The sequence below is a fragment of the Astatotilapia calliptera genome, chromosome 7 (genome assembly GCF_900246225.1).
Source record: "Astatotilapia calliptera chromosome 7, fAstCal1.2, whole genome shotgun sequence".
NCBI lineage: Eukaryota > Metazoa > Chordata > Actinopteri > Cichliformes > Cichlidae > Astatotilapia > Astatotilapia calliptera.
The window spans coordinates 59,554,979-59,577,426 of NC_039308.1; the positions used below are offsets into that span (position 1 = coordinate 59,554,979).

General features: G+C 42.5%; 2 protein-coding genes and 1 long non-coding RNA gene across 5 annotated transcripts; 2 read left to right on the top strand and 1 right to left on the bottom strand.

Moving 5' to 3' along the window:
• Nucleotides 1-477: 477 nt before the first annotated feature.
• LOC113026927 (titin-like) lies at nt 478-13,940 on the top strand. 3 transcript variants are annotated; one of them, XM_026176229.1, is made up of 3 exons: nt 478-508; nt 4,854-11,428; nt 12,444-13,940. In XM_026176229.1, exons 2-3 carry the CDS (start codon nt 5,014-5,016, stop codon nt 13,151-13,153), a joined length of 7,125 nt encoding a protein of 2,374 aa, XP_026032014.1. In that variant the 5' UTR covers nt 478-508; nt 4,854-5,013; the 3' UTR covers nt 13,154-13,940. The 3 variants fall into 3 exon arrangements, with proteins under 3 accessions (XP_026032014.1, XP_026032015.1, XP_026032013.1); XM_026176230.1 differs by lacking the exon at nt 478-508 and having other exon boundaries at nt 3,001-7,863; nt 8,071-11,428; XM_026176228.1 differs by lacking the exon at nt 478-508 and having other exon boundaries at nt 3,001-11,428.
• LOC113026934 (uncharacterized) lies at nt 2,831-12,570 on the bottom strand. Its single transcript, XR_003272969.1, has 3 exons — nt 12,509-12,570; nt 12,276-12,343; nt 2,831-2,955 (listed from the first exon to the last, which is right to left on the bottom strand). It is a non-coding gene; the product is annotated as an uncharacterized LOC113026934 (long non-coding RNA).
• A 1,278-nt stretch (nt 13,941-15,218) lies between the features above and the next one.
• Nucleotides 15,219-19,241, top strand: fam185a (family with sequence similarity 185 member A). Its single transcript, XM_026176244.1, has 8 exons — nt 15,219-15,769; nt 15,857-15,966; nt 16,993-17,085; nt 17,297-17,435; nt 18,258-18,299; nt 18,388-18,483; nt 18,589-18,723; nt 18,876-19,241. Exons 1-8 carry the CDS (start codon nt 15,334-15,336, stop codon nt 18,986-18,988), a joined length of 1,164 nt encoding a protein of 387 aa, XP_026032029.1. The 5' UTR covers nt 15,219-15,333; the 3' UTR covers nt 18,989-19,241.
• The last annotated feature ends 3,207 nt before the right edge of the window (nt 19,242-22,448 follow it).

Below are 22,448 nucleotides of genomic sequence, written 5' to 3' on the forward strand. Positions count from 1 at the left end.
GTTTCTCCAAAGAGTTGAACACCTTTTTTTAAAGCATTTTATTATCATTCTTCAATGCAGCGTTTCTTAAATTAAGCTATTAGCACCCCCTAGTGGTACACTTGATTACTACAGTCATCCATCCATTCACTTCCGCTTATCCTTTTCAGGGTCGCGGGGGGTGCTGGAGCATATCCCAGCTGTCATAGGGCGAGAGGCAGGGTACACCCTGGACAGGTCGCCAGTCTGTCGCAGGGCCAACACACAGGGACAGACAACCATTCACACTCACATTCATTCACACATTCACACCTAGTGGCAATTTGGATTATCCAATTAACCTATCCCCACAAGCTGCATGCATCTTTGGACGGTGGGAGGAAGCCGGAGTACCCGGAGAGAACCCACGCAAACACGGGGAGAACATGCAAACTCCACACAGAAAGACCCCAGCCTGATGGTGGAATTGAACTCAGGACCTTCTTGCTGTGCGGCAACAGTGCTAACCACCGTGCTGCAACGTGTGAAGGTAGAGATAAAAAATAAAAAAGAAAGAAGAGAGCTACATGTCTGCGTGAGACCAAAACAAAGCAGTGAAATTGATTTTTAAAAATCCAGTTTCAGAGAAAAAACGTATTTCAGGACATGGTGAAAAAAATTGATTGCCATTATTTTAACGATGGAGCATTAAAGGTGTTTGTTGTGCTCCTTTAAAAGGGCGTGTGTTTTTTCTCCCACAAGATTTCGCCCTTGCTAGGGGCTATTATAAAGGTTTTAGAGCTATTATTGAACTGGGTTGTATGTAAACTTGTTTTCACTACTGAAAAAAAAAAATCACAAACTAGCCATAAGTCAAAATTTAATTATCTCAAAATCTTAAGGCACTGAGAAAATAACTTGAAACTCAAGGCTTTTATGTCGACATTTGGAGACGATAATGTGAAATTTTGAGTATGATGAAATGTTGTTTTTTTTAATTTATGAGACACTTCTAGCTTGTGCCAGCAGGTGGCAGTGAAGTAGTGGAAATGCATTGAAGGGCTTTTTACAAGTGTTTGTTTTCCTGTGGAAATCACCCTGCTCACTGACCCTCACCACTGTGCCATCAAACCTTACTCATGTTGGGAGTGGTCAGCTGCACGTGTTTTCATCACTATTGCACAACAACAAGTTAGTCACTAGTTTAATTAAATGCAATATCTAAAAACTATTATTCATTTAATGTCAATGTTGGGCAATTAAAATTAAAATGCTGTCTTTCGTCACATACTAATATTAGATGAAAGATATCTCTCTGTTATGGCACTGAAACATTTCAGTCTACATCCACTGCCTTGAAAGAAGAAGTCTTAATCTGTGCAGAGAGATCGGAAAGGTAGTGTACACAGTGTTCACGAGCGCTTACTCAAAAATGAGATTTGTTTATTTCTTTTGGCTGACATAGCTCATTAGATTGGAACACTGACTCTTTAAACAGTTTTCACAGAGAAGAGAAGACAGTTTGAAGTACATAGAGCTTATTTCTGGTTCCTATCACACAAGTCAGTGGAAAGACGATAACGCTTTGCAGCATCTTCAGCAGAGGCAGAAAGTCCAGCTACCTGTGACTGCTATGCTCGAGGACAGATTTGAGGTATCATTTTGTAGTATTCTACTCCCAACTGGGAGGGAAATAGCTCAACTTTTTATTTCCCCACATTTGGCATCTTCAGTGACTTTATTATCGTTTTAAACATTAAACTTGGAGTAGCTCAAATTCTGAAAATAAAGACCAGCTCTCACAGTTTGGTTTTCTGCACTCTTACTCGTGGCACGCTGGAATAATAAACAGTTTTATTGTTTTAACATTGTCAGGCAGCCATACTTTGCCTTTTCACGTGCAGTGAAGTATTATATGGCAACACCTGACTAATGTCATAATGTTTAGCAGTCTCTAAAAATATGACTGTGGAAGTGGTGCTGAGAAGAAGAAGGTTTAGTAAATAAGGGGTTTCTGCGGTGCGTTCAGGCACACCTTTATGTGAGTTTATCTCTAGGCTATTGTCTGTGTATGATGCATGGTTTCTATTAAGTGCAGCTGGGACATTTACAGTATGCAGCACAAATCTATTCAGTATGAACATCAGGTTATGATGGAAAACCGAACGGCTACGTCTCTGTAGAACCTTTACTACAACACACGCTTCACATGTTTTTAAAAGAAAAAGCACCTCTCCTGCAATGGAAAAATACCTCTTTATTCGATGTGCATGCCAGGGTCTCAGAAATGTCGGCTCCTGGTGGGCAGGCAGTGACAACAACAGATAAGCTGTTCCCATGTTAAGCCTGTTTTCCATATCCTTTATCAGGACGAGGATTATTAAATATAAGTTTTAAACAATTTCTTAACGAATTCCAGGATTTTGGATTAGAAACTAATTGACCTGACGTTATCTGGTGTTGGCTAGCTGCAGGAAATTCAGCCCAGATGTGAGGGACATTTGATTGTCTCACTTTTAAGAGTCACTATCAGTGTTCAATGAAAAACATTCTCACACATGGCAAAGGATTGCATCCGTTACTGCAGAATTAAAGATCCAGGCAAATCATGTGAATATGACTATAGGCGCATTTTTATAACAGAGAGGGATGAAGGAGACTTTACATTTTGGCCCATTCACATGATTAGGCCAGGTACTGCATCACAGAGCTGAATATTTATTTATTCTTGGCATGCGAGTCGAGAGATGGTGGAATAACGCAGGTAGGGTTATACCTTCAGGCAGGCAGACTGAGTGTGGTGTTACAGGAGGCTGGCGCTGCACTACGACAGCTGTTGGGTTCACTCCAGTGCAGCTGGAAATGAGACACTTATGCACATAACAGACGCAAACGACGGCACTGGCTCCTTTGCCCGAAGTGGATGGAGATGAAGTGGTCTGCCAGGACGCTCAGGCAGCAGAGCCCGGATTGATGGTCAGATGTTTGTTCTAGTCCCTATGGAAAAAAAAAAAAAAAAAAAGCACAGTGTTTACATGATCAGGGACAGAGAGTGGACCCAGCCAACTCACCGAGGGAATTCAAAACACTGTATCCCAAAAGGGCACCATGAAGAGAAAAAAGCTGCAGTCCATAAATGGATAAAGCAGGAGTGAGGTTATTATTGGGAACAATGGAGCTGCTGACTGGGATCTGGAGCTGTCAAAGAAACAAAATGAATTCATTCAAATGAATCTAGCCTTTACATGTCGATCGACTGCTCTAAAAACTCCAATCGTTCTCATTTCATCGTGCGGCCCGTGCGTCAGGCTACTTTGTTGTGGTTAAGCAGTAAATGTCTGAGATTTAGGGTTGGCCGCTCTGTAAAAGATGCAGCCCTGTGATAATAAATCAATACAGCCTAATGCTAAGAGAGCGTAAACATTTATCTCACACCATTTCCCAGTGTAAGTGTTGAAGTACTGAAGTGCCTGTGAAAGGTGAAAGGACACTTATTCCTGGCTTTTATCCTGCCAACAGTTGTCAAACGTCAAATGAGCTCATAGCTGCATTAGCACAGCAGGAGAAGGAGGAGGAGGAGAACCATCCAACTTGAAATTTAAAGTTAGACAGAGAAGGGTTACACAGATTACAATAGCCAAAACATTTTAAAATACTCCTCTCTGAGACCAACCGCAGGATTTAAAGCTGTTACACTCTTAGACGATGCAGTTTCTCCAGATGCGTTCGTGACCTCGCAGACCGGCGATGTGCCGCATCCAGCCTTCTACTTCAATCGTTTTTCATTTCTAACCTGAGGCTTCCCACGGTGCTCTCACTAAACAAATGGTTTCCTTTGTCATTATTAAAGGACAGCTGAGAAATCTCTCAGCTGGTCAAATAGACACAGACAAAAAAGTGCGCAGAGATCGTGTCTCGGTCGATAAGTAAGATCATTTTAGTGGTCTAACAAACATTAAAAACAGACACATTTCTGAAACATCAAACACTGGCATTGCATGCTATCACTCATATCTCATATCCTGTTGTGGGACTGACATTTACACCCGTGGTCCGAGAAAGTAAAGCCTCATTATCCAAACTCCCTGTGAAGCAGATGCCTCATTTAGTTCATGTGACTCGGTTTTCTCTCTTTCCTGTTTTCTGACTATATGTAGACAAAACGAATTAGCCAAGACCCCAAATACAGATGAACAGTCTGTACATAGTCAGATCAACCTCTCCACCCAGAGATTGCCTCACCGATCCCTGACACTTGTTGGGGATTAGAACTGTCCGAATAAAGTCAATAGTACACGAGATATTTATCTCTTCTGGAACTGTGTTTTAATCAAATGGTCTTCTTAGATAAATCAGACATTCCTGCCCACCATTAATCATGAGCTGAACTAAGCCTCACAGTTTACAGTAAAATGAAGCATGCCCATTCAAATCTGAATAACAGCCTCTTGGCTTCAGTCCAGCAGCAGCTTTTTTGCTTCAAATGTTACATGTGCCATTCACATGTTTGTGTACGCATTGTCAGGAAGCTCGGGACGCTCTTGCCAAAGCAACTGCGACACACATGCATATTCAAGTCCGTGATACATTTATCATTACAGCATAGAGGGAGAATGTGTTGCAAATGTTCTTCATTAACTGATGTGAGTGGAATTAGAATCAATTGTAATCCAATAAATTGTTAAGACATGTGCTTTCTAAAGTTTCCATGTTTTATAATGTTTCCCAAGTGGTTACTAACTGCTGCAGTTAATTCTGCTTATATTATGAGGCAGAAATATCTTCGGATTTCCTCACGCTTCATCCATATCATTCACTATCTTAAAAACGTACCTACTCTCACTTTTCTGTTTTATTTTCCCCTCTTTCTTTCTTCCTTCCTTCATTTTTCTCAGATATCTCACAGATTCACTTTTCACTGCACAGCTCCATCATTTCCCACTCCCTCCTCTTCTCCCTCCCACCTTTCCTCCTTCGCTGCGCTTCTCACAAACTGAGGTGGGTGTTTTTACACTCTCTCCCTCCTCTCCCTTCACTCTTTGCTCTCAGGCTGCAATGAGGTTAACAGCCCTGTGCGTATGTGGGACCCTGCTGGCCTTCTCAAGTCTTTCTTGGATCACAGCAGACTCTGATGAAGGAATACTCCTTGTGGATAAAGGATTTGGTCCCTGCACTGTAACACTGACGCCTGGGGGGCAGTGCAGACAGGTGCAGCATGAGAACACGTGCCCTTACTTACTCACTTTGCCACCGCTGAGGATTCACCTGCCACAGCAGTTCAAAGAGCTGGAGAAGATCGTGGAGGACCTGCAGAAGCTGAAGGACAGTGTGGATGAACTGCGGGAGATCTGCGCAGACTGTACAGTAAGCCAAACTGAGAGAGAGTGTGGAAGGCACAGAGAGAATGAGCGTGAGACGCTGAGTGAGGAGACGGATAGACGTGAGGATGACAGAAACTGGGTGAATGAGAGACTTCAAGAGAATGGTTTTAAACAAGAGTGCAGCACAGTCAGTGTTATGGAAGGAGATGGAGACTCGGAAAAAACAGGCACTCTGGAAGAGAAAGAAAGAAAGAAATGGGAGACAGAAAGAGAGAGCAATGGAGGACTCATAAAAGAAACTCTGACAGAAGTGCTGGAAACTGACGGAACAACTCAATCAGACAGAGGAAAAGGAAAGGACAAAGTAGTTCCAACAAAGGTAACAACTGGTGGTGTAAATGAGGGAACAGTAGGAGAAAAGGTTGCTGACAAAAACAATAGGCAGGGGGAGAGAGACAGAAATAAAGACACCGCCGGAGAAGAGAATTCAAAGGGATATCAAGAGAATAATCTGGAGCATGGAAAAGAAAGAAAGACTTTCACTAATGTAAATAAAACTGAAGAAAGTGGTCATCACGTGTGGCAAGATAAAACAGAGGAAACAGAGACCCAAACTGCAGCCAGTGATAGGATAAAGATCTCAGAGAACCATGATGAGAATACAAATCAGGAGCAAGAGCAGAGCAGGGAGGAGAAGAAAAAGGAAATGGAAAAGAGAGTACAAGTAGAGCAAAATAATGAGGAACGAAAACAGACCGAAAAAATCAGGCACACTGAAAAAGAAAAGACTATAAAAGAGGGGGGCGAGGGCAGAGAGACGGGAAAGGAGATCAAAACAGAAGACGAAGAGACAGAGAGTGGAGAGGGAGACGATAGAGAATTACCATCCAGCGAAGCAACTAAAAGGACAGACTTTGTTTCAATCAGCCCAACTCCTCACTCTACAATTAATATAGCTCTAGGGCTAGACTCTGTGGACTCGAATGAAGCTACGTCATCTATTCCATCTCCCCCAATGCCCAGCTCCACCTTGCATTATATCACAGATGTCAGTCACGAGATAACAACCCAAAACACAGGCCTTGTAGCAGCTGGGATTTCTAAGCCTCCAAAAGCTGATGCAAATACTCACACAGAAACTACAATGAGCACAGGGAGTGGACAACACATAACCAATCAAACTACTACATCCAGGTCAGGCCTCCACAGTCACATTAGTTCAACTACGACAACTACAGTCACCACAGCTCATCATCAGGATTTAACTGTAGGAGCTATAGATGACAGCCGCTGGACAGCTAAAAAGAACATCAGCTCAAATACTAAGATTGGAGCAAAACCTCTGCCAGGCCAAGGACCAAAGCCTGGCAAAAGACCAAAATACAACCAAAAGAAGCATCCTTTTCACCACAAACCCAGAATCGACCAAAGACCTAAACCTCAACCTGGCAAAGACCCAAAAGGAGTCGAAACTTCAAAACCTAAGCAAAGAATTCCCCCTCATATTTTACCCACTGATCAAAATTTGAATAACGATTCTATACCTAAATATGGCCAAAATTATACATCTGATCAAAACAAGTTACCTACTCAAAAGTCAAAACCTAATGAAAAGACTGTGACTCCTATTTGGACACCTCCGCCACATCACAGACCTCAGAATGCAAACACGGCCGGATCTGATGAATATCCTGATCAAGTTACTGCTACTAATCAAACCGAGATTGAACCGAAATCCGAGAAGGGAATAGTCCATAATCCAAAAACTGAGAAGCCGGACCAAAATCAAAAAATAGAAAAATGGTCAAAAGGTGGAGAAAAAACAACAACTGACCAAAAACCTGGCTACAGTGGGACATCTGATGAAAATCCAACGCAAGTGTCTTATTTTAATCAAGATTCAACACCGCGAAAGAAGACCACACCTGATCTAACGAAAACACCCCCCAACCAAAAGTCTAAAATCACGCAGATCATCCCTACAAAACCCAAACCTGTCCAAGAGCCTGAATCAAAAGAAAGTCCAACAGCTAGCTATGCAGAAAAAGCTAAACAAAATGAGACATCTGATGAAAATCCATCACAAGTGCCTTATTCTAATCAAGATCCCATATCTGGAAAGAAGACTACACCAGATCTACCAAAAACACCCCCCAACCAAAAGCCTAAAATCACCCAGATCATCCCTACAAAACCCAAACATGTCCAAGAGCCTGAATCAAAAGAAAGTCCAACAGCTAGCTACACAGAAAAAGCTAAACAAAATGAGACATCTGATGAAAATCCCTTGCATGTGTCTAATTCTAATCAGGATTCAACACCGCGAAAGAAGACCACACCTGATCTACCAAAAACACCCCCTAAAGAAAAGCCTAAAACCAGACAGAACATCCCTACAAAACCAAAACCTGTCCAAGAGCCTGAATCAAAAGAAAGTCCAACAGCTAGCTATGCAGAAAAAGCTAAACAAAATGAGACATCTGATGAAAATCCATCACAAGTGCCTTATTCTAATCAAGATCCCATATCTGGAAAGAAGACTACACCAGATCTACCAAAAACACCCCCCAACCAAAAGCCTAAAATCACCCAGATCATCCCTACAAAACCCAAACATGTCCAAGAGCCTGAATCAAAAGAAAGTCCAACAGCTAGCTACACAGAAAAACCTGAACAAAAGCAGACATCTGATGAAAATCCCTCACAAGTGTCTAATTCTAATCAAGATTCAACACCGCGAAAGAAGACCATGCCTGATCTAATGAAAACACTCCCTAACGAAAAGCCTAAAACCAGACAGAACATCCCTACAAAACCCAAACCTGTCCAAGATCGTGAATCAAAAGAAAGTCGAACAGCTAACTACACAGAAAAAGCTAAACAAAATGAGACATCTGATGAATATCCCTCGCATGTGTCTAATTCTAATCAGGATTCAACACCGCGAAAGAAGACTACAACTGATCTACTGAAAACACCCCCTAAGGAAAAGCCTAAAACCAGACAGAACATCCCTACAAAACCAAAACCTGTCCAAGAGCCTAAATCAAAAGTAAGTCCAACAGCTAGCTATGCAGAAAAAGCTAAACAAAATGAGACATCTGATGAAAATCCAATGCAAGTGTCCTATTCTAATCAAGATCCCATATCTGGAAAGAAGACTATACCTGATCTACCAAAAACACCCCCCAACCAAAAGCCTAAAACCAGACAGAACATCCCTACAAAACCCAAACATGTCCAAGAGCCTGAATCAAAAGAAAGTCCAACAGCTAGCTACACAGAAAAACCTAAACAAAAGGAGACATCTGATGAAAATCCCTCACAAGTGTCTAATTCTAATCAAGATTCAACACCGCGAAAGAAGACTACACCTGATCTACTGAAAACACCCCCTAAGGAAAAGCCTAAAACCAGACAGAACATCCCTACAAAACCCAAACCTGTCCAAGAACCTGAATCAAAAGTAAGTCCAACAGCTAACTATGCAGAAAAAGCTAAACAAAATGAGACATCTGATGAAAATCCAATGCAAGTGTCCTATTCTAATCAAGATCCCATATCTGGAAAGAAGACTATACCAGATCTACCAAAAACACCCCCCAACCAAAAGCCTAAAACCAGACAGAACATCCCTACAAAACCAAAACCTGTCCAAGAGCCTAAATCAAAAGAAAGTCTAACAGCTAGCTATGCAGAAAAAGCTAAACAAAATGAGACATCTGATGAAAATCCATCACAAGTGCCTTATTCTAATCAAGATCCCATATCTGGAAAGAAGACTACACCAGATCTACCAAAAACACCCCCCAACCAAAAGCCTAAAATCACCCAGATCATCCCTACAAAACCCAAACATGTCCAAGAGCCTGAATCAAAAGAAAGTCCAACAGCTAGCTACACAGAAAAACCTAAACAAAAGCAGACATCTGATGAAAATCCCTCACAAGTGTCTAATTCTAATCAAGATTCAACACCGCGAAAGAAGACCACACCTGATCTACTGAAAACACTCCCTAAGGAAAAGCCTAAAACCAGACAGAACATCCCTACAAAACCCAAACCTGTCCAAGAACCTGAATCAAAAGTAAGTCCAACAGCTAGCTATGCAGAAAAAGCTAAACAAAATGAGACATCTGATGAAAATCCATCGCAAGTGTCCTATTCTAATCAGGATCCAACATCTGGAAAGAAGACCACACCTGATCTACTGAAAACACCCCCTAAGGAAAAGCCTAAAACCAGACAGAATGTCCCTACAAAACCCAAACTTGTCCAAGAGCCTGAATCAAAAGAAAGTCCAACAGCAAGATACACAGAAAAACCTAAACAAAATGAGACATCTGATGAAAATCCCTCACATGTGTCTAATTCTAATCAAGATTTAATAACTGGAAAGAAGACCATGCCTGATTTACTGAAAACACCCCCCAACCAAAAGCCTAAAACCAGCCAGAACATTCCCGTGAAACCTAAACCCACCCAAACGTCTGAATCAAAAGACAGTCCAACAGCTAGCTACACAGAAATACCTAACCAAAGGGAGACATTTGATGAAAATCTCTCATACATCTCCAATTCTACTCAAGATTCAACATCTGGAAAAAAGACCATGCCTGATCTACCAAAAACACCTGGCAACCAAAAGCCTAAAATCACCCAGATCATCCCTACAAAACCCAAACCTGTCCAAGAGCCTGAATCAAAAGAAAGTCCGACAGCTAGTTATGCAGAAAAAGCTAAACAAAATGAGACATCTGATGAATATCCCTCACACGTCTCTAATTCTAATCAAGATCCAACATTTGGAAAGAAGACCATATCGGATCTAATGAAAACACCCCCCAACCAAAAGCCTAAAACCAGACAGAAGATCTCCACAAAACCCAAACCTGTCCAAGAGCCTGAATCAAAAGAAAGTCCAACAGTTAGCTACACAGAAAAACCTAAACAAAAGGAGACATCTGATGAAAATCCATCACACATGTCTAATTCTAATCAAGATCCAACACCAGGAAAGAAAACCATGCCTGAGATCATGAAAACACCCCCCAACCAAAAGCCTAAAACCAGACAGAACATCCCTACAAAACCCAAACCTGATCAAGTGCCCAACCAACCAAGCCATACAAAACCTGGGACAAGCTTCAAGCCAAAACCGAATGTAAGGCCCAAAACTGGCCCCAAACCACCAGAAACCAGTCACAACTTTAAAACACCTAAGCTTGGAGAAACGCCTAATCTGAATGCCAAGCCTGCACCTCGGGCAGAGTCCAATAGAACGTCAAAACCAAGGCTTCCCTTCATTTACCGACCACGAAGCATGCCTACAGTTAGGCCAGGAGCACCACCAGTTCAAAGGCCAAAACCAGCAGTGCAACCAAAGCTAAGTCCAAAGACCAAAACAGATCCACCTAACATCAGCTGGACTACTTCAGATCACACCCAAACCTCTCAAATCAACACGCCTTCTACATCTGGCCCCATAAAGCATACTGCTGAAGTGACTCATTCCCCAGGGGACAGAGAGTTCAATCCCAGTCTAAGTAAAACTGTCACTCCAGGTCCAAAGACCTCCAACAGTCTGGAAAATGGAGCCTTCCCTCACCTTCAAAGTCAGCCTAAAGATTCCACTATGAGCCCAAACAACAGGATTGTGTCTGATCTGAGGCCACAAACAGCCAGTCAACCAGCATCAATCCCAATGACAACAAAACCAAACAAAATCATCAGTGGGATCCTCACAAGTGTTATCCCTAGCACCACTCCAGGATCCTCAAAGTCAAAGACAAATTCTGGCTCAGACACACAAACTGAGAAACATCACAAGATGGAAGAAATAGCTCCTGCATTCTCTACATCTCCTTCTCCCATATCTCACACCATCTCTCCACCCAGCCCTGACTTCAGGTCAACAACTGCGACCACCCCTGGCCCCAAGCACCCCGAGCTCGCTGCCGAGGCTTCCACTCCCAGTGCACGTGAGTTACGAGTGAAAATCAACCAGGTGGCTGCTTTCTTCAATAACAGCCTGAGTCCTAATGGCAGACCACCAAACATACACCACAAAGACCACTCAGAAGAGAACCAGGGAGGCATCAGGCCTGACAACACGGACGGCAAACTGCCAACAGACAAACCACCTAAAGGCAAGAGATTCTGTTTTATTCTATCACACTGATCCTGTTTTGTCTCTGTGTGCTTGTGAAATGTAAACTGTTTCTGCCAGTCAGCTGCAAGACATGTTAGTGATCAATGCAGATTATACTGGGCTTGAAATGCGAAGCACGCATACATTCAAGGTCCCAAGGCCGAGAAATGTGCAATGAATTGTGCCACATTAGTATCTGAATGCTTATTGCTTTATTACTACTCAAAAAGACATAAATAAGACCACTAATAATGACTTAAGCTGAAAGGAATTAAGCAATACAATCTCATAGTAAACTCTAATGATCCTCATAATATAATTATGTGGGCAGATTTGTATCATACATCACTGGCTATTATTTGTCAAAGGAGGAATCTGCATGTGTGTGAAATGTGTCGCTCCTAATGAATGTCATGACTAAAGATAAAACCACAACTATGCAAAGACCAACAGCTTTAAACCATCCTTTTGTGGAGAGCTGTTTACAGAGAGTGAACTCAACAAGTGGCTATTTTTCCCCCAGCAATTAATTAAAATAACATTTACCAGCATCCATGACATCATAGAGTAAAAACAGAAGGTTAATAGGATTTTAAATGCACGCTTTTCTTTCTCTAACTGCCTGTTATTGCCTCATTTCACCTTCTTTTTAAAAGTCAGGAGGAAAATATAGGAAAGTTGGACTAGACAATCAATTATTTTAAAGGTGAAATTATTAAACTTCCTTCACGTGTATGCCTCCAACACCATTTCTGTTTTAAACGATATCTTTTCATCTACCGTGGAGGTCCACTTTGAAGGCCCTCACACACAGTAACTCTTTTTATGGTGGAAAAGCCACTGACCTGATGCACTCGTGACCTCAGCCAGCTCATTTCACGAATAAATCCCAGCTGCGAGATGATAATATCACCTGGAATATGAGAGAGAGAAGATGAGAGAAAACAGGGCTTAAATAAATCAGGGCTTACTGGCTTTTTAAGAAATGTGTCATTTCTTCCATTGTGTTACAGTTACCATGCTACCGAGAGACTGCTCAGATCACCTGCTCAGGGGAAAAACAAAAAGCGGGCTTTACCTGGTGACCCCTGACCTCCGCACTAGTAGCTTCTCGGTGTACTGTGAGATGGAGCAGGAGGGTGGAGGGTGGACAGTCCTGCAGCGCCGCCAGGACGGCAGCGTGAACTTCAACCGCACCTGGGCAGAATACCAATCCGGCTTCGGGGAGCTTGACAGAGGGGAGTTTTGGCTGGGCAACAACATCATCCACCTGCTGACCCGCGATAGGGAGATGGTGCTGCGGGTGGAGCTGGAGGATTTTGACGGGTTGACGGGGTATGCGCAGTACGAGCAGTTCAAGGTGGCCAGTGAACGCCTGCGCTATAGACTGACAGTAGGCAGTTACTCGGGCACCGCAGGTAATGCTCTCCGCTTCAGCAAAAAGTACGATCACAGCAACAGGGCGTTCACCACGCCGGACAGGGACCACGACCGCTACCCCTCCGGGAACTGCGGGGCCTACTACAGCTCCGGCTGGTGGTTTGACGCCTGCATGAGCGCAAACCTTAACGGGAGATATTACGACGGGAGGTACAAAGGTGTGCGGAATGGGATTTTCTGGGGGACATGGCACAACATATTATCAGAGTACTACCCCACCAATGAGAGACAGTCTTTTAAGAGAGTGAGGATGATGATCAGACCTAAAGACTTTGTGCCATAAGATGTGCTGGGGAAAGAAAACAAGGGTTTAAATACCATCGTCAACGATAAGCCCGCAGGATACTCCATAAAAGTTTAATGAAATCTAGTGTACGCTCCACACTATTTAACCAGTAAGGCAATACTGCCGCCCTGTGGTGTTTTCTATAATGTGTTGTTTACAATAACAGGATGTATATACTAGTGACAAAAGCAGGGTTGCCTAGTTTCTTTTATAACCTTTCCATAATAAAGTGATAACATTGCTTTTGTCGAGAGGGGAATTTGAAAATGAAGGAAATCTTCATGTGAAGAGTTATTTTTCTACCAGTGATATGAATCCAAGGTGACCAGGTGCCCCACTTCACGGCATGTTTATCCTTTTGCCCCTCTCCACTCCAACCAAGGCCCCGCATTTTAAGAAACATGTGGCGATCCGTGGATGCGTCCTTATCAAACAGAAATGACAAGTAGGAGTATTAGGACTGTAGAATAAGGAAATATAGGAGTGCACAAAGACTAGAAAGCTCGTTACATACGCATCGGTTTCAAATAAATCGTCATTCCTATCACACCGATGCCAACCCTGACACCAGCATAGTTTTGTGTAATTATTTGTATTTATTTCGTCAGTAACAAAACAAATGGTTTGCCCCACATGTAGTATGTTGGGATCTGGTCACCGTGACGGGTATGTAGCATAAGAGACTTTTATTACATGTACTGGAAGGGCAGTTCATAGATTGAAGCTGTCTGTGGTGTGTTGAATGCTTTTGTTTTGTTAAAATGAATAAAATGAGTTTACAGAAGCATTTGCATTCAGTTCGTTTTCCTCTGTAATAATCAGCAGCACAGATTAGCCAAAATCCAATAACAAATATAGCTAAATTAAAAATAACTAGAAGTGCAACACCAGGGTCTTCCGACTCATGACGGGCTGCTCCACCTCCACCATATTAGGCTTCGGTAACAGGGGTCCAAACTCATTTTTTTCCTACACCCTTTGCGACGAACCTAACGTCACTTCCGACCTGATAGCGTAATCCTACTGATTGGACAGGACCGGTAGAGGGGAGGTTCTAAGTTTGCGCCGTTTACGCAAGACTCTACATCCGGTTTGTTAAGCGTATGAGAGTGACACGGAGCAACACCAGAAGTCAATTACTTTCCCTTCAACCCAAAATCATAAACTTAAATAAAAAGTAAGGTGACGTGGAAAAGTATGATTTTTAATATTGGACAGTCCACAGAGCATAGAGAGTAGCAGAGGTTTTGGAAAGCTTGAGCTTAGTGCAAAGCAAATATGATGTTTCTTTTGAAAGATTGTTTAGAAATATTCAATAAAGTTTGTCAGCCGATTCCTGGCAATAGGTCCTGTTACGCTGACTTTGTGTCAGCACCTGAGAAATTACTAGTAGATTTTGGTATGATCCAAAATTTTAATGACCATCAAATCCCTGTGATTAATAATTAGTTAACAAAACGTGCTAATTATGTGCTATAGACTATAACTAAAATAGACATGACAGTAAACACAAAAAAGGTTCAGATGCTTTTCATAGTGGATGTTTGAGGTATATTTTTCATTAAAACAAATAAATCATTAATTTCACACTGTTCAGTGGACGATACACTGAACTTAGATGATAGAAACAATGTATCGATCCTACAGTGCTACAATGATATGATACCAACATTGGTATCGATAATACTGCTATTTAGATCAATCCGCCCACCTCGAGAAAATTAGTTCAATCCTGTGACGACATCTTTGTGATTAATTAATGCATACAATAAATGACTGGCAGATGCCAGAGTCAGGATTTAATGCGGACCGGATTTGCGAATGTGCCCAGAAAACTGTCTTCCTGAAATAAAAATATTTTTTCTGAACCCATAACGAAGCACTTTCTCACTGCAAACCTCAGGACAAGTGTTTCTGCTTATAACATAAACATATTGCACAGAAAGGTAAATGAATAAGAGTTTAGTGTTGAAAGAGCTATTACCGAGGTGCTGTAAACACAGTATATACAGTTTTTAGGATCTCTTGTGCACATATTTTTCATGAAGCTTTTAATCTGAAATGTCATACCGGAAACGTTTTGTCTTGAAACCGTGCTTGCGCGGATCTCGAGTGAATGGCGTGTTTATAGTGTGTCTTGTGGCTACAGTCAGGCGTGGATTAGTTGATTTACCGAGATGTTTTGGGGATCAGCAGGTCAGCGGGGGTCTGTCGGGCTTCTCCGCTGCTGGTCCCTGACGGTCAGCCCCAAGACTCTCACACCCACCCGGTGTCCTCTGCACACTCCACGCTCGCTCTCGTTCTCTGCCCCTCTAAAGTCTCCTGCTCATGAAGAGGTGAAGCAGCCTCTGAGGCGGTGGGATCTGTCAGTGAGCCCCTTCACCACGGTGCGCGCACAGATAGGCTGCAACATATCCATCCACCCGCTGGACCCGCACACCTACCCCGAGGCTGATCGAGCCTTCATAACAGTCCACGGGCCAGACAAGGAGCAGGAAGTCAGTCTGGACCGGTTAAAGGTCCACTATGATGACCGGAGCAAAGAGCTCCTAATATCCGCTGAGACGGTGGACAGCGACGTGTCCATCGAAATGTCTGCACCCCTCAAAAGCAGTGAGTGTGTCTATGACAGGGGATCCACTCTAAAGTGATTCTGCGCTCTGCGTCTTTGAATAATTTCTGTATGTGAAATTTTGTCAGATCTCTTCATTACTACTCAAGGAAAGGGAAGCGTGCAAGTTAAGAATATGGAGTGTGATATCTGCAAGGTGCGAACAGAAAAGGGGAACTGCCTGCTGCACTCTGTCAAGGTGGGTGTTGGCAACACATGTCAGGCCTGCAATTAGTCGGTCCTACTTGTTGGAGCAATTTACCCACACTATGTCTTTCTCCAGCCTGCTTATGTTACAAAGACAAAGCCAAACCACACACTCTTCTGCTAAAACAGCTCGGCCCTGACCTTCATCTATCAAAACATTTACTGACTGTGACTGTTGATCCTTAAACACTTGAGCTGAAGGCAAGTGGACTTCTTCACTGGCCTGTGAATCAGGTTGTAATTCAATTAAACTGATTTTCCATGTATTTTACCTGAAATTACGATGCATTTAAAATTCAAGATTCAAAATTCAAGTTTATACAGGAACGAAGAAATAATTATACTCCAAGCAGTTTTAAGTAATGTGTAGTTTCTGGGTATTTTAGTGAAAAGACAAACAAAATTTCCCCATCTTACACTGTAAATGCCCTGCACCTTTATATTGTAGTGGCTTCACCTTGCCTTTTTACATTTTGCATGATCCATTATATTGATGTGCATCATGCATGCTCCGCTATTCAGCTGTCCTCTTTTATTTATGGTTCTTATTTGTTTTTGTTTTTTAATGTCTCTGTAAAACCCTTTGAATCACTTTGCTGTTGAATTGAATTGCTATATAAATAAACTTGCCTTGCCTTACATATAAAATATGTCATGAGGACTTGTTTTTTTAACAATCCTGGAAATTATGCACTACTTAAATTACTAATGTAATACTTGAAATGGCTCACAGTATAATTAGTCTTTTTTACGTCAAAATACCTGAAGTTACACCCTTTGGAGGTAGTCCTGAAAATTGTCCTGTGAGTCATTAAGGTCACACCGGTCAAGGTACAAGTTGTTGGAAAGACATCTCAAGACTGGATCACAGGTAGCTGGCAGTTTATGTTGTAGGCCACCACCTTTGTTCAGTGTCAGTTGTCCCTTTACTGTTATTTCAAATCATCTGTCTTCTCTATGCAAACTGTGAGCATCCTGAAAAGAGCGCCCTTTCTCATCTTTTCCTGTCTTATTTCAGGCTCATCAGGTTGAGGTGCAATCCCACGAAGGGCATGTTACAGGTGTGGGCACAATCAATGGCAACGTGGTCATCAGCACTGGGGGAGACAGTGTAAGGATGACTGTTATTTCTATGTGTTAGTCCTTATACTCAGCAGTCATTAGGGGGCAGCAGTACCCTGAAATACACGTTAGCAGTGTTGAGTTTCATGTTTTCCTTTTTTTTTTTTTTTTGTGGCTATTACTTAAAACAAACAACATCAAAAAAGCTGCGATTATACATCGTGTACATCCCTGTGTAGTGATCAGTTGTACGTTTACAGGCAGTGGATGTCAAGAAGCTCCAGGGCACCAAGATGAATGTGTCAACAGAGCACGGCCCTCTGAAGGTCAAAGCCATCTACGCGGAGTCCACCTGCATCTCATCCCGTTCGGGGAGAGTGAACCTAGGGCACGTGCACGGTGAGCAAAAGCGAGCGTCCATCATTCATTTTTAATAAAAACTTGTAGCTTAATGAAATTACATGTGTGGTTATTACGAAAGCCAGAGTCCAATGCAAAGTGAGCCAATAAGCAATTAAATACTTAGACTCTACTACACATTAGATTGTTTAGATTATGATAGTTTAGTTTTTAAGTAAATGTATATATTTTTTGCCAGTGGATAAAAATATCAAATGAAGATCTCATTGCCAGCTATTGATCCCAACAGTGTGTGAAATTGGAACAAATAGAACCGACCTGAGTGTTAAAATACTGTTGGCAGGTTAACACACAGGCAATAATAATCTAAAGTAACAGAAAATGGGTAAATCTGCACAAAGAGATGACTGAGAACCTTCACAGACACAAAGAGGTTGCTATTTTTTGCACACTATATTACATTGCAGCACATTTTGTACTCAGCTGCTTTATGTTACTTGCTTGGTAAAGCAGGACTTTGGTATGTCTGGAATCCCGGGCTCGAAGCAGAGGTGATTTTAACTGCAATGTGGTTGTAATTTATCCGCTTATCCAGCTTGTTACTCGTTTCTGAAAAGCTATGAAACAATGTAGTTTTAAGAAGACTAATTCTTCAAAGTCAAGATGAGATCAGAGCTTTGTGATGTGTAGTAAGAAAAATGCACCATTGATGCAGACGTTTCCTTTTCTTCCTGATAATGATGAGCCTCAAACTCCAACACATGCATGGAAACAATTATCTTGTTGACTTAGAGCTGCAGGCTTGTGATATCTACAGTCTTAGAAGTGTTATCATTAATTATGTGCTTTCATTAATTAAAGGTGAGACTACTGTGAAGAACGCGTGTGGAGATACAGTTATAGGTGAGCAAGTCGACCGACTGCACATTGCCCTTTATATGGTCTCCGTCAGTGGAAGCAAAACAAAACACCCGAGGCTTTGCTTTTTCAGATGGTTCAAATAGCTTCCTGAAGGTTTCCTCTGACAGCGGAGGCATCGATGTCTACGTGGGAGACGGTGGCAGTGCTGAGCTTCACAGTCAGCAAGGTAAACACACATTACAAGAACAACTTTGTCTTTATTTGACACAACTTTCTTTGTTACATCTTTTGAGTCATATTGTTTTTCTCCTTCGTTCTGTGTCTTACGTAGGAGCGGTGAGCGTGCGTGTGCCGTCCTCATTAAGAGCTGGGGTGAGGCTTTGTGGGACGTCGGTGGATATCAGCCCAGAGGTTGTTCTCCATGGAGTAGAAAACAACACGTCTGAAGGCCACACCACCGTTACTGGTAAGCTCGTAACCTTCTTTATAACGCTTCCCTGTGGCACAGTTAATGCCATATCCTAAAACAAGTAATCCCATACACAATGTTCTGTTCATAATCCGCCTCTGCTTTGTTTTCCTCCTACTTTTATGTGCCCTGTTCTGTGTTTCTTACAGGCTACATGAATGTAGAGTCTCCGGCTAATCAGTGGGTTAAAGCTCAAGCAGACAGAGGCTCCATCAGACTGACCGTACAAAGCTGGTTTGAGTCCCGGAGGCTAGTCAGCTGAATGTCCCGTTTTTTTTCCTAGAATCATAATGATGCATCGCTGAACTGGGACTTAAAAAATGTACAAGAAAGAGCCAAACATTACTGCAGCTGTAAGAGACTGAATGCTTATTTAACGCAGGATATACTGCATTATAATCTGAAGTATATTACAAATGTTCTATGTGTGTAAGAAGCCACTGTACATACAGACTGCAGTGAGATTATGTGTGCACAAAACCGTTGGAGTGTTTTGGATGTTTAAAAAAAAAAAAAAAAAAAAAAAGTTTTGCTCATATTTTCTTTTCTTTTTTTTTTTTTTGTCCAAGTTTACCGAATGTTACTGGAAGCTACCTCAAACTATGAAAGCACCGTTGAATACCTTGCACCTCTCCACTGTTACCCTTGTGTTCACCTCTAATTAATTATAGAGTCACATATTTGGAAATATTACTTTAAAAATGAATTTTGCAGCTAGCAGCATGTCAGTAGCATGATTGGGTTCAAGTACAACAGTTTACGCAGTTTCCCAGAAGTAAACACGTGCAGAGGTTTACCAATCTGCAAACTGTGGAACGATTTTAGAATAATGTTCCTGAACATAAAATTGTAAATATCTTGAATATTATAAAGAGACTCTGGAGAAATCTCTGTTGCGCAAAGGACAAGGCCAAAAATTGATGCTGGCTGCACGTGATCTTTGGGCTCTTGGATAGCACCGCATTAAAAACAGAGACGATTCTGTCATGAAAATCAGTACGTGGGCTCAGGAGCCCTTCCAGAAACAGGTCATAGTTTGCAGCGCCATCCAAAAATGCAGGTTAAAGCTCTGTCGTGAAGATAATACAGAAATCCCACTGTCTTCTTTGGACTAAAGCCCATCAAACATGGATTGAGGCAAAGTGAAATACTGTTCTGTGGTCAGACAAATTTAAATTTGTAATTGTTTTTAAAAAATTTTGGATGCTGTATCCTCTGAACTAAAGAGAGGATAGACCATCTGGCTTGTTGTTGGTGCTCGGTTCAAAATCCTGCATCTTTAACAGTATAAGGGTTCATTAGTGACTGATGGCAGCTCGCACACGGAAAAGTACCGTCAACGCTGAAAGATGCATATAGGTTTGCGAACAACATGCACCGCCATTCATTTTCAGGAAGAACTACAAATTTCAGTAAGGCAAGTTCAGCATCTGTTAGAACAGCATGACTTCATAGTAGAAAAGTGCTGAACTGACCCAAAGCCCAGACTTAACTTATTAAAAACATTTGGTGGATCATCATCGTCAGACCCAGCAGTGCCGAGCAGTCAGAATCCTATATCAGTCAAGAATGAGACAACATTCCTCTCCCAGACGTCCAGCAGCTGGTCTCCTCAGTTCTGAGACATTAACAGACTGTTGTTAAAAGAGGAGATGCTACACAGTGGTAAAAATGGCACTCTGTCAAATATGAGATGCTTTTCTGCCATTAAATTCAAATTGAGTAGTGACTCTATAGTGTGGTCCACGCCAAATCCCTTTGGAGTTGTGTCAGGAAGGACATCTGGTATTTAAAATAAATCAGATGGGAATAAGGGAGCAGTAGAAAAAAGCTTCACCATCTATGGGATAAAATGTACATCACCCAAAATTGGAACAGTAAACTTCTAAAGCAGGGGTCTCAAACTTGCGGCCTGGGGCCCACTTGCAGCCCACCTCACCCCTACTTCACGTTTGCAGTTTTGTTATACAATATTTGAAATTAAAAGAAAAAACGAAACACTACATTTTTGGAAATATTTGTGGGAGTTTTCTTGTTTGATTTTGTACTACTTGAAGACTAAAGTGGTCCTCCAATGAGCAGTGGCCCACGACTCATTTAAGTTTGAGTGTTAATTTGGGTTGAACCCAGGACTGTATAGGCGTTGGCTGAATAGCAGTGGTGTTCACCTTGGGGTGTCGGTCAGAACACACAGGACGCACAGATAAAGGTTATACCGTCTTTACTGTGATTCCTCAGCTTAACAGCACAGTACAGCAACACAGTAATGCAACCGCAGGCTTACAGAGTGGTGAGGGGTGTGGGTGTGTGTGGTCTGTGAACAGAACATATACAGAATACTGAATGTAATAAACATCTAAGTCATGAATTATGATGCATTAGCGTTCTTCGAATCTAACCAGAACTACAAATGGGAATTCCTATATGAACATCTACATGCACGAGTTTCATACACTACTCCCAAACCCTTACAGTACATGACATTGATTGCCAATACACCCAACAACAATATATCACAAACACCAAATCGTTTAGCTTACAGCTAGCAGGTATGTAGCATAACAGGTAGCATTAGTAGCATGAACTAGCCACATAGCGAACAGGTCGATACACATTGCACTTCTACATCCACTAAATGTCTAATTGGCATAAAAGACTAAAACTGTCCTTTTCAGGCATGGCTCCACGTCTACTCACAGTTCTTTAGCGACGCACACAACTCACACCGTGTGTAGACACCCCCTGCAGAGTCAGTCTGCCAGGCGGCTCTTGCTATGTGCTAGCTCCAACTCTGATCACTGGAACATGTGCTCAATAGTGCAACTGTGCTCTCTCGCCACAAGGGGGCCCCCCCACACAGCTGACAGCCTTTCCAACATAGCCGCCCCCCAATTTGCGGTGCAAATTGGCCCCATGGAAAGGCTGTTTATACAGACGAGGGCTCCCCCACCTGGTCATCCTCATCCTTGATCGCCGGAAGCACAATCAGACGTACTATAGGCCGGGTGTATGTTTTGTCACGTATCTTCACCTCTGCTGTTCTGGTGTGGCCATCAGAACCAGTAAGAATCTTCGTCACTCTCCCAATCTGCCATGATGCTCTGGGTAGCTGTGGATCCACCAGCAGAACAACCGCTCCCTCTGTTATGTCCTCCATGGGTCTCTGCCACTTCATGCGAGTTTGGAGATTAGGCAAATAGTGTCTGATGAAAGATGACCAGAATCTGTCCACCAGGATTTGCGAATGTCTCCATCTTCGCCTCCCTAGCGCTTCTTCTTCGGGATACACTACCTGAGGTAGGGAGCTGTCAGGCCGCCCCATGAGCAAGTAGTTAGGGGTCACTGGATCGATGTCAGCCACATCAGCAGAAACATAACCTAGGGGTTTGGCATTCAGGATACCCTCGATTTCTGTAAGAACGGTCCTGAGTACTTCCTCACTCACTGTTTGAGAGCCGACAGAGGTGTATAAGGCGTTTTTGATAGAGCGGATTTCTCTTTCCCAAGTGCCTCCAAAGTGGGGTGCTGCAGGTGGGTTGAAGCGGAAACGAACCTGCTGCTTAGCCAGTTTCTGCTGGAGGTCCGGACTCATGATGGAGAACGCCTGCTGGAGCTCCTTTTCCCCTCCTTTGAAGTTTGTCCCCTGATCCGAGTAAACTTCTGCCGGTTTCCCTCTTCTCGCAATGAACCTTCGGAAGGCCATCAGAAAGGAGTCAGTGTCG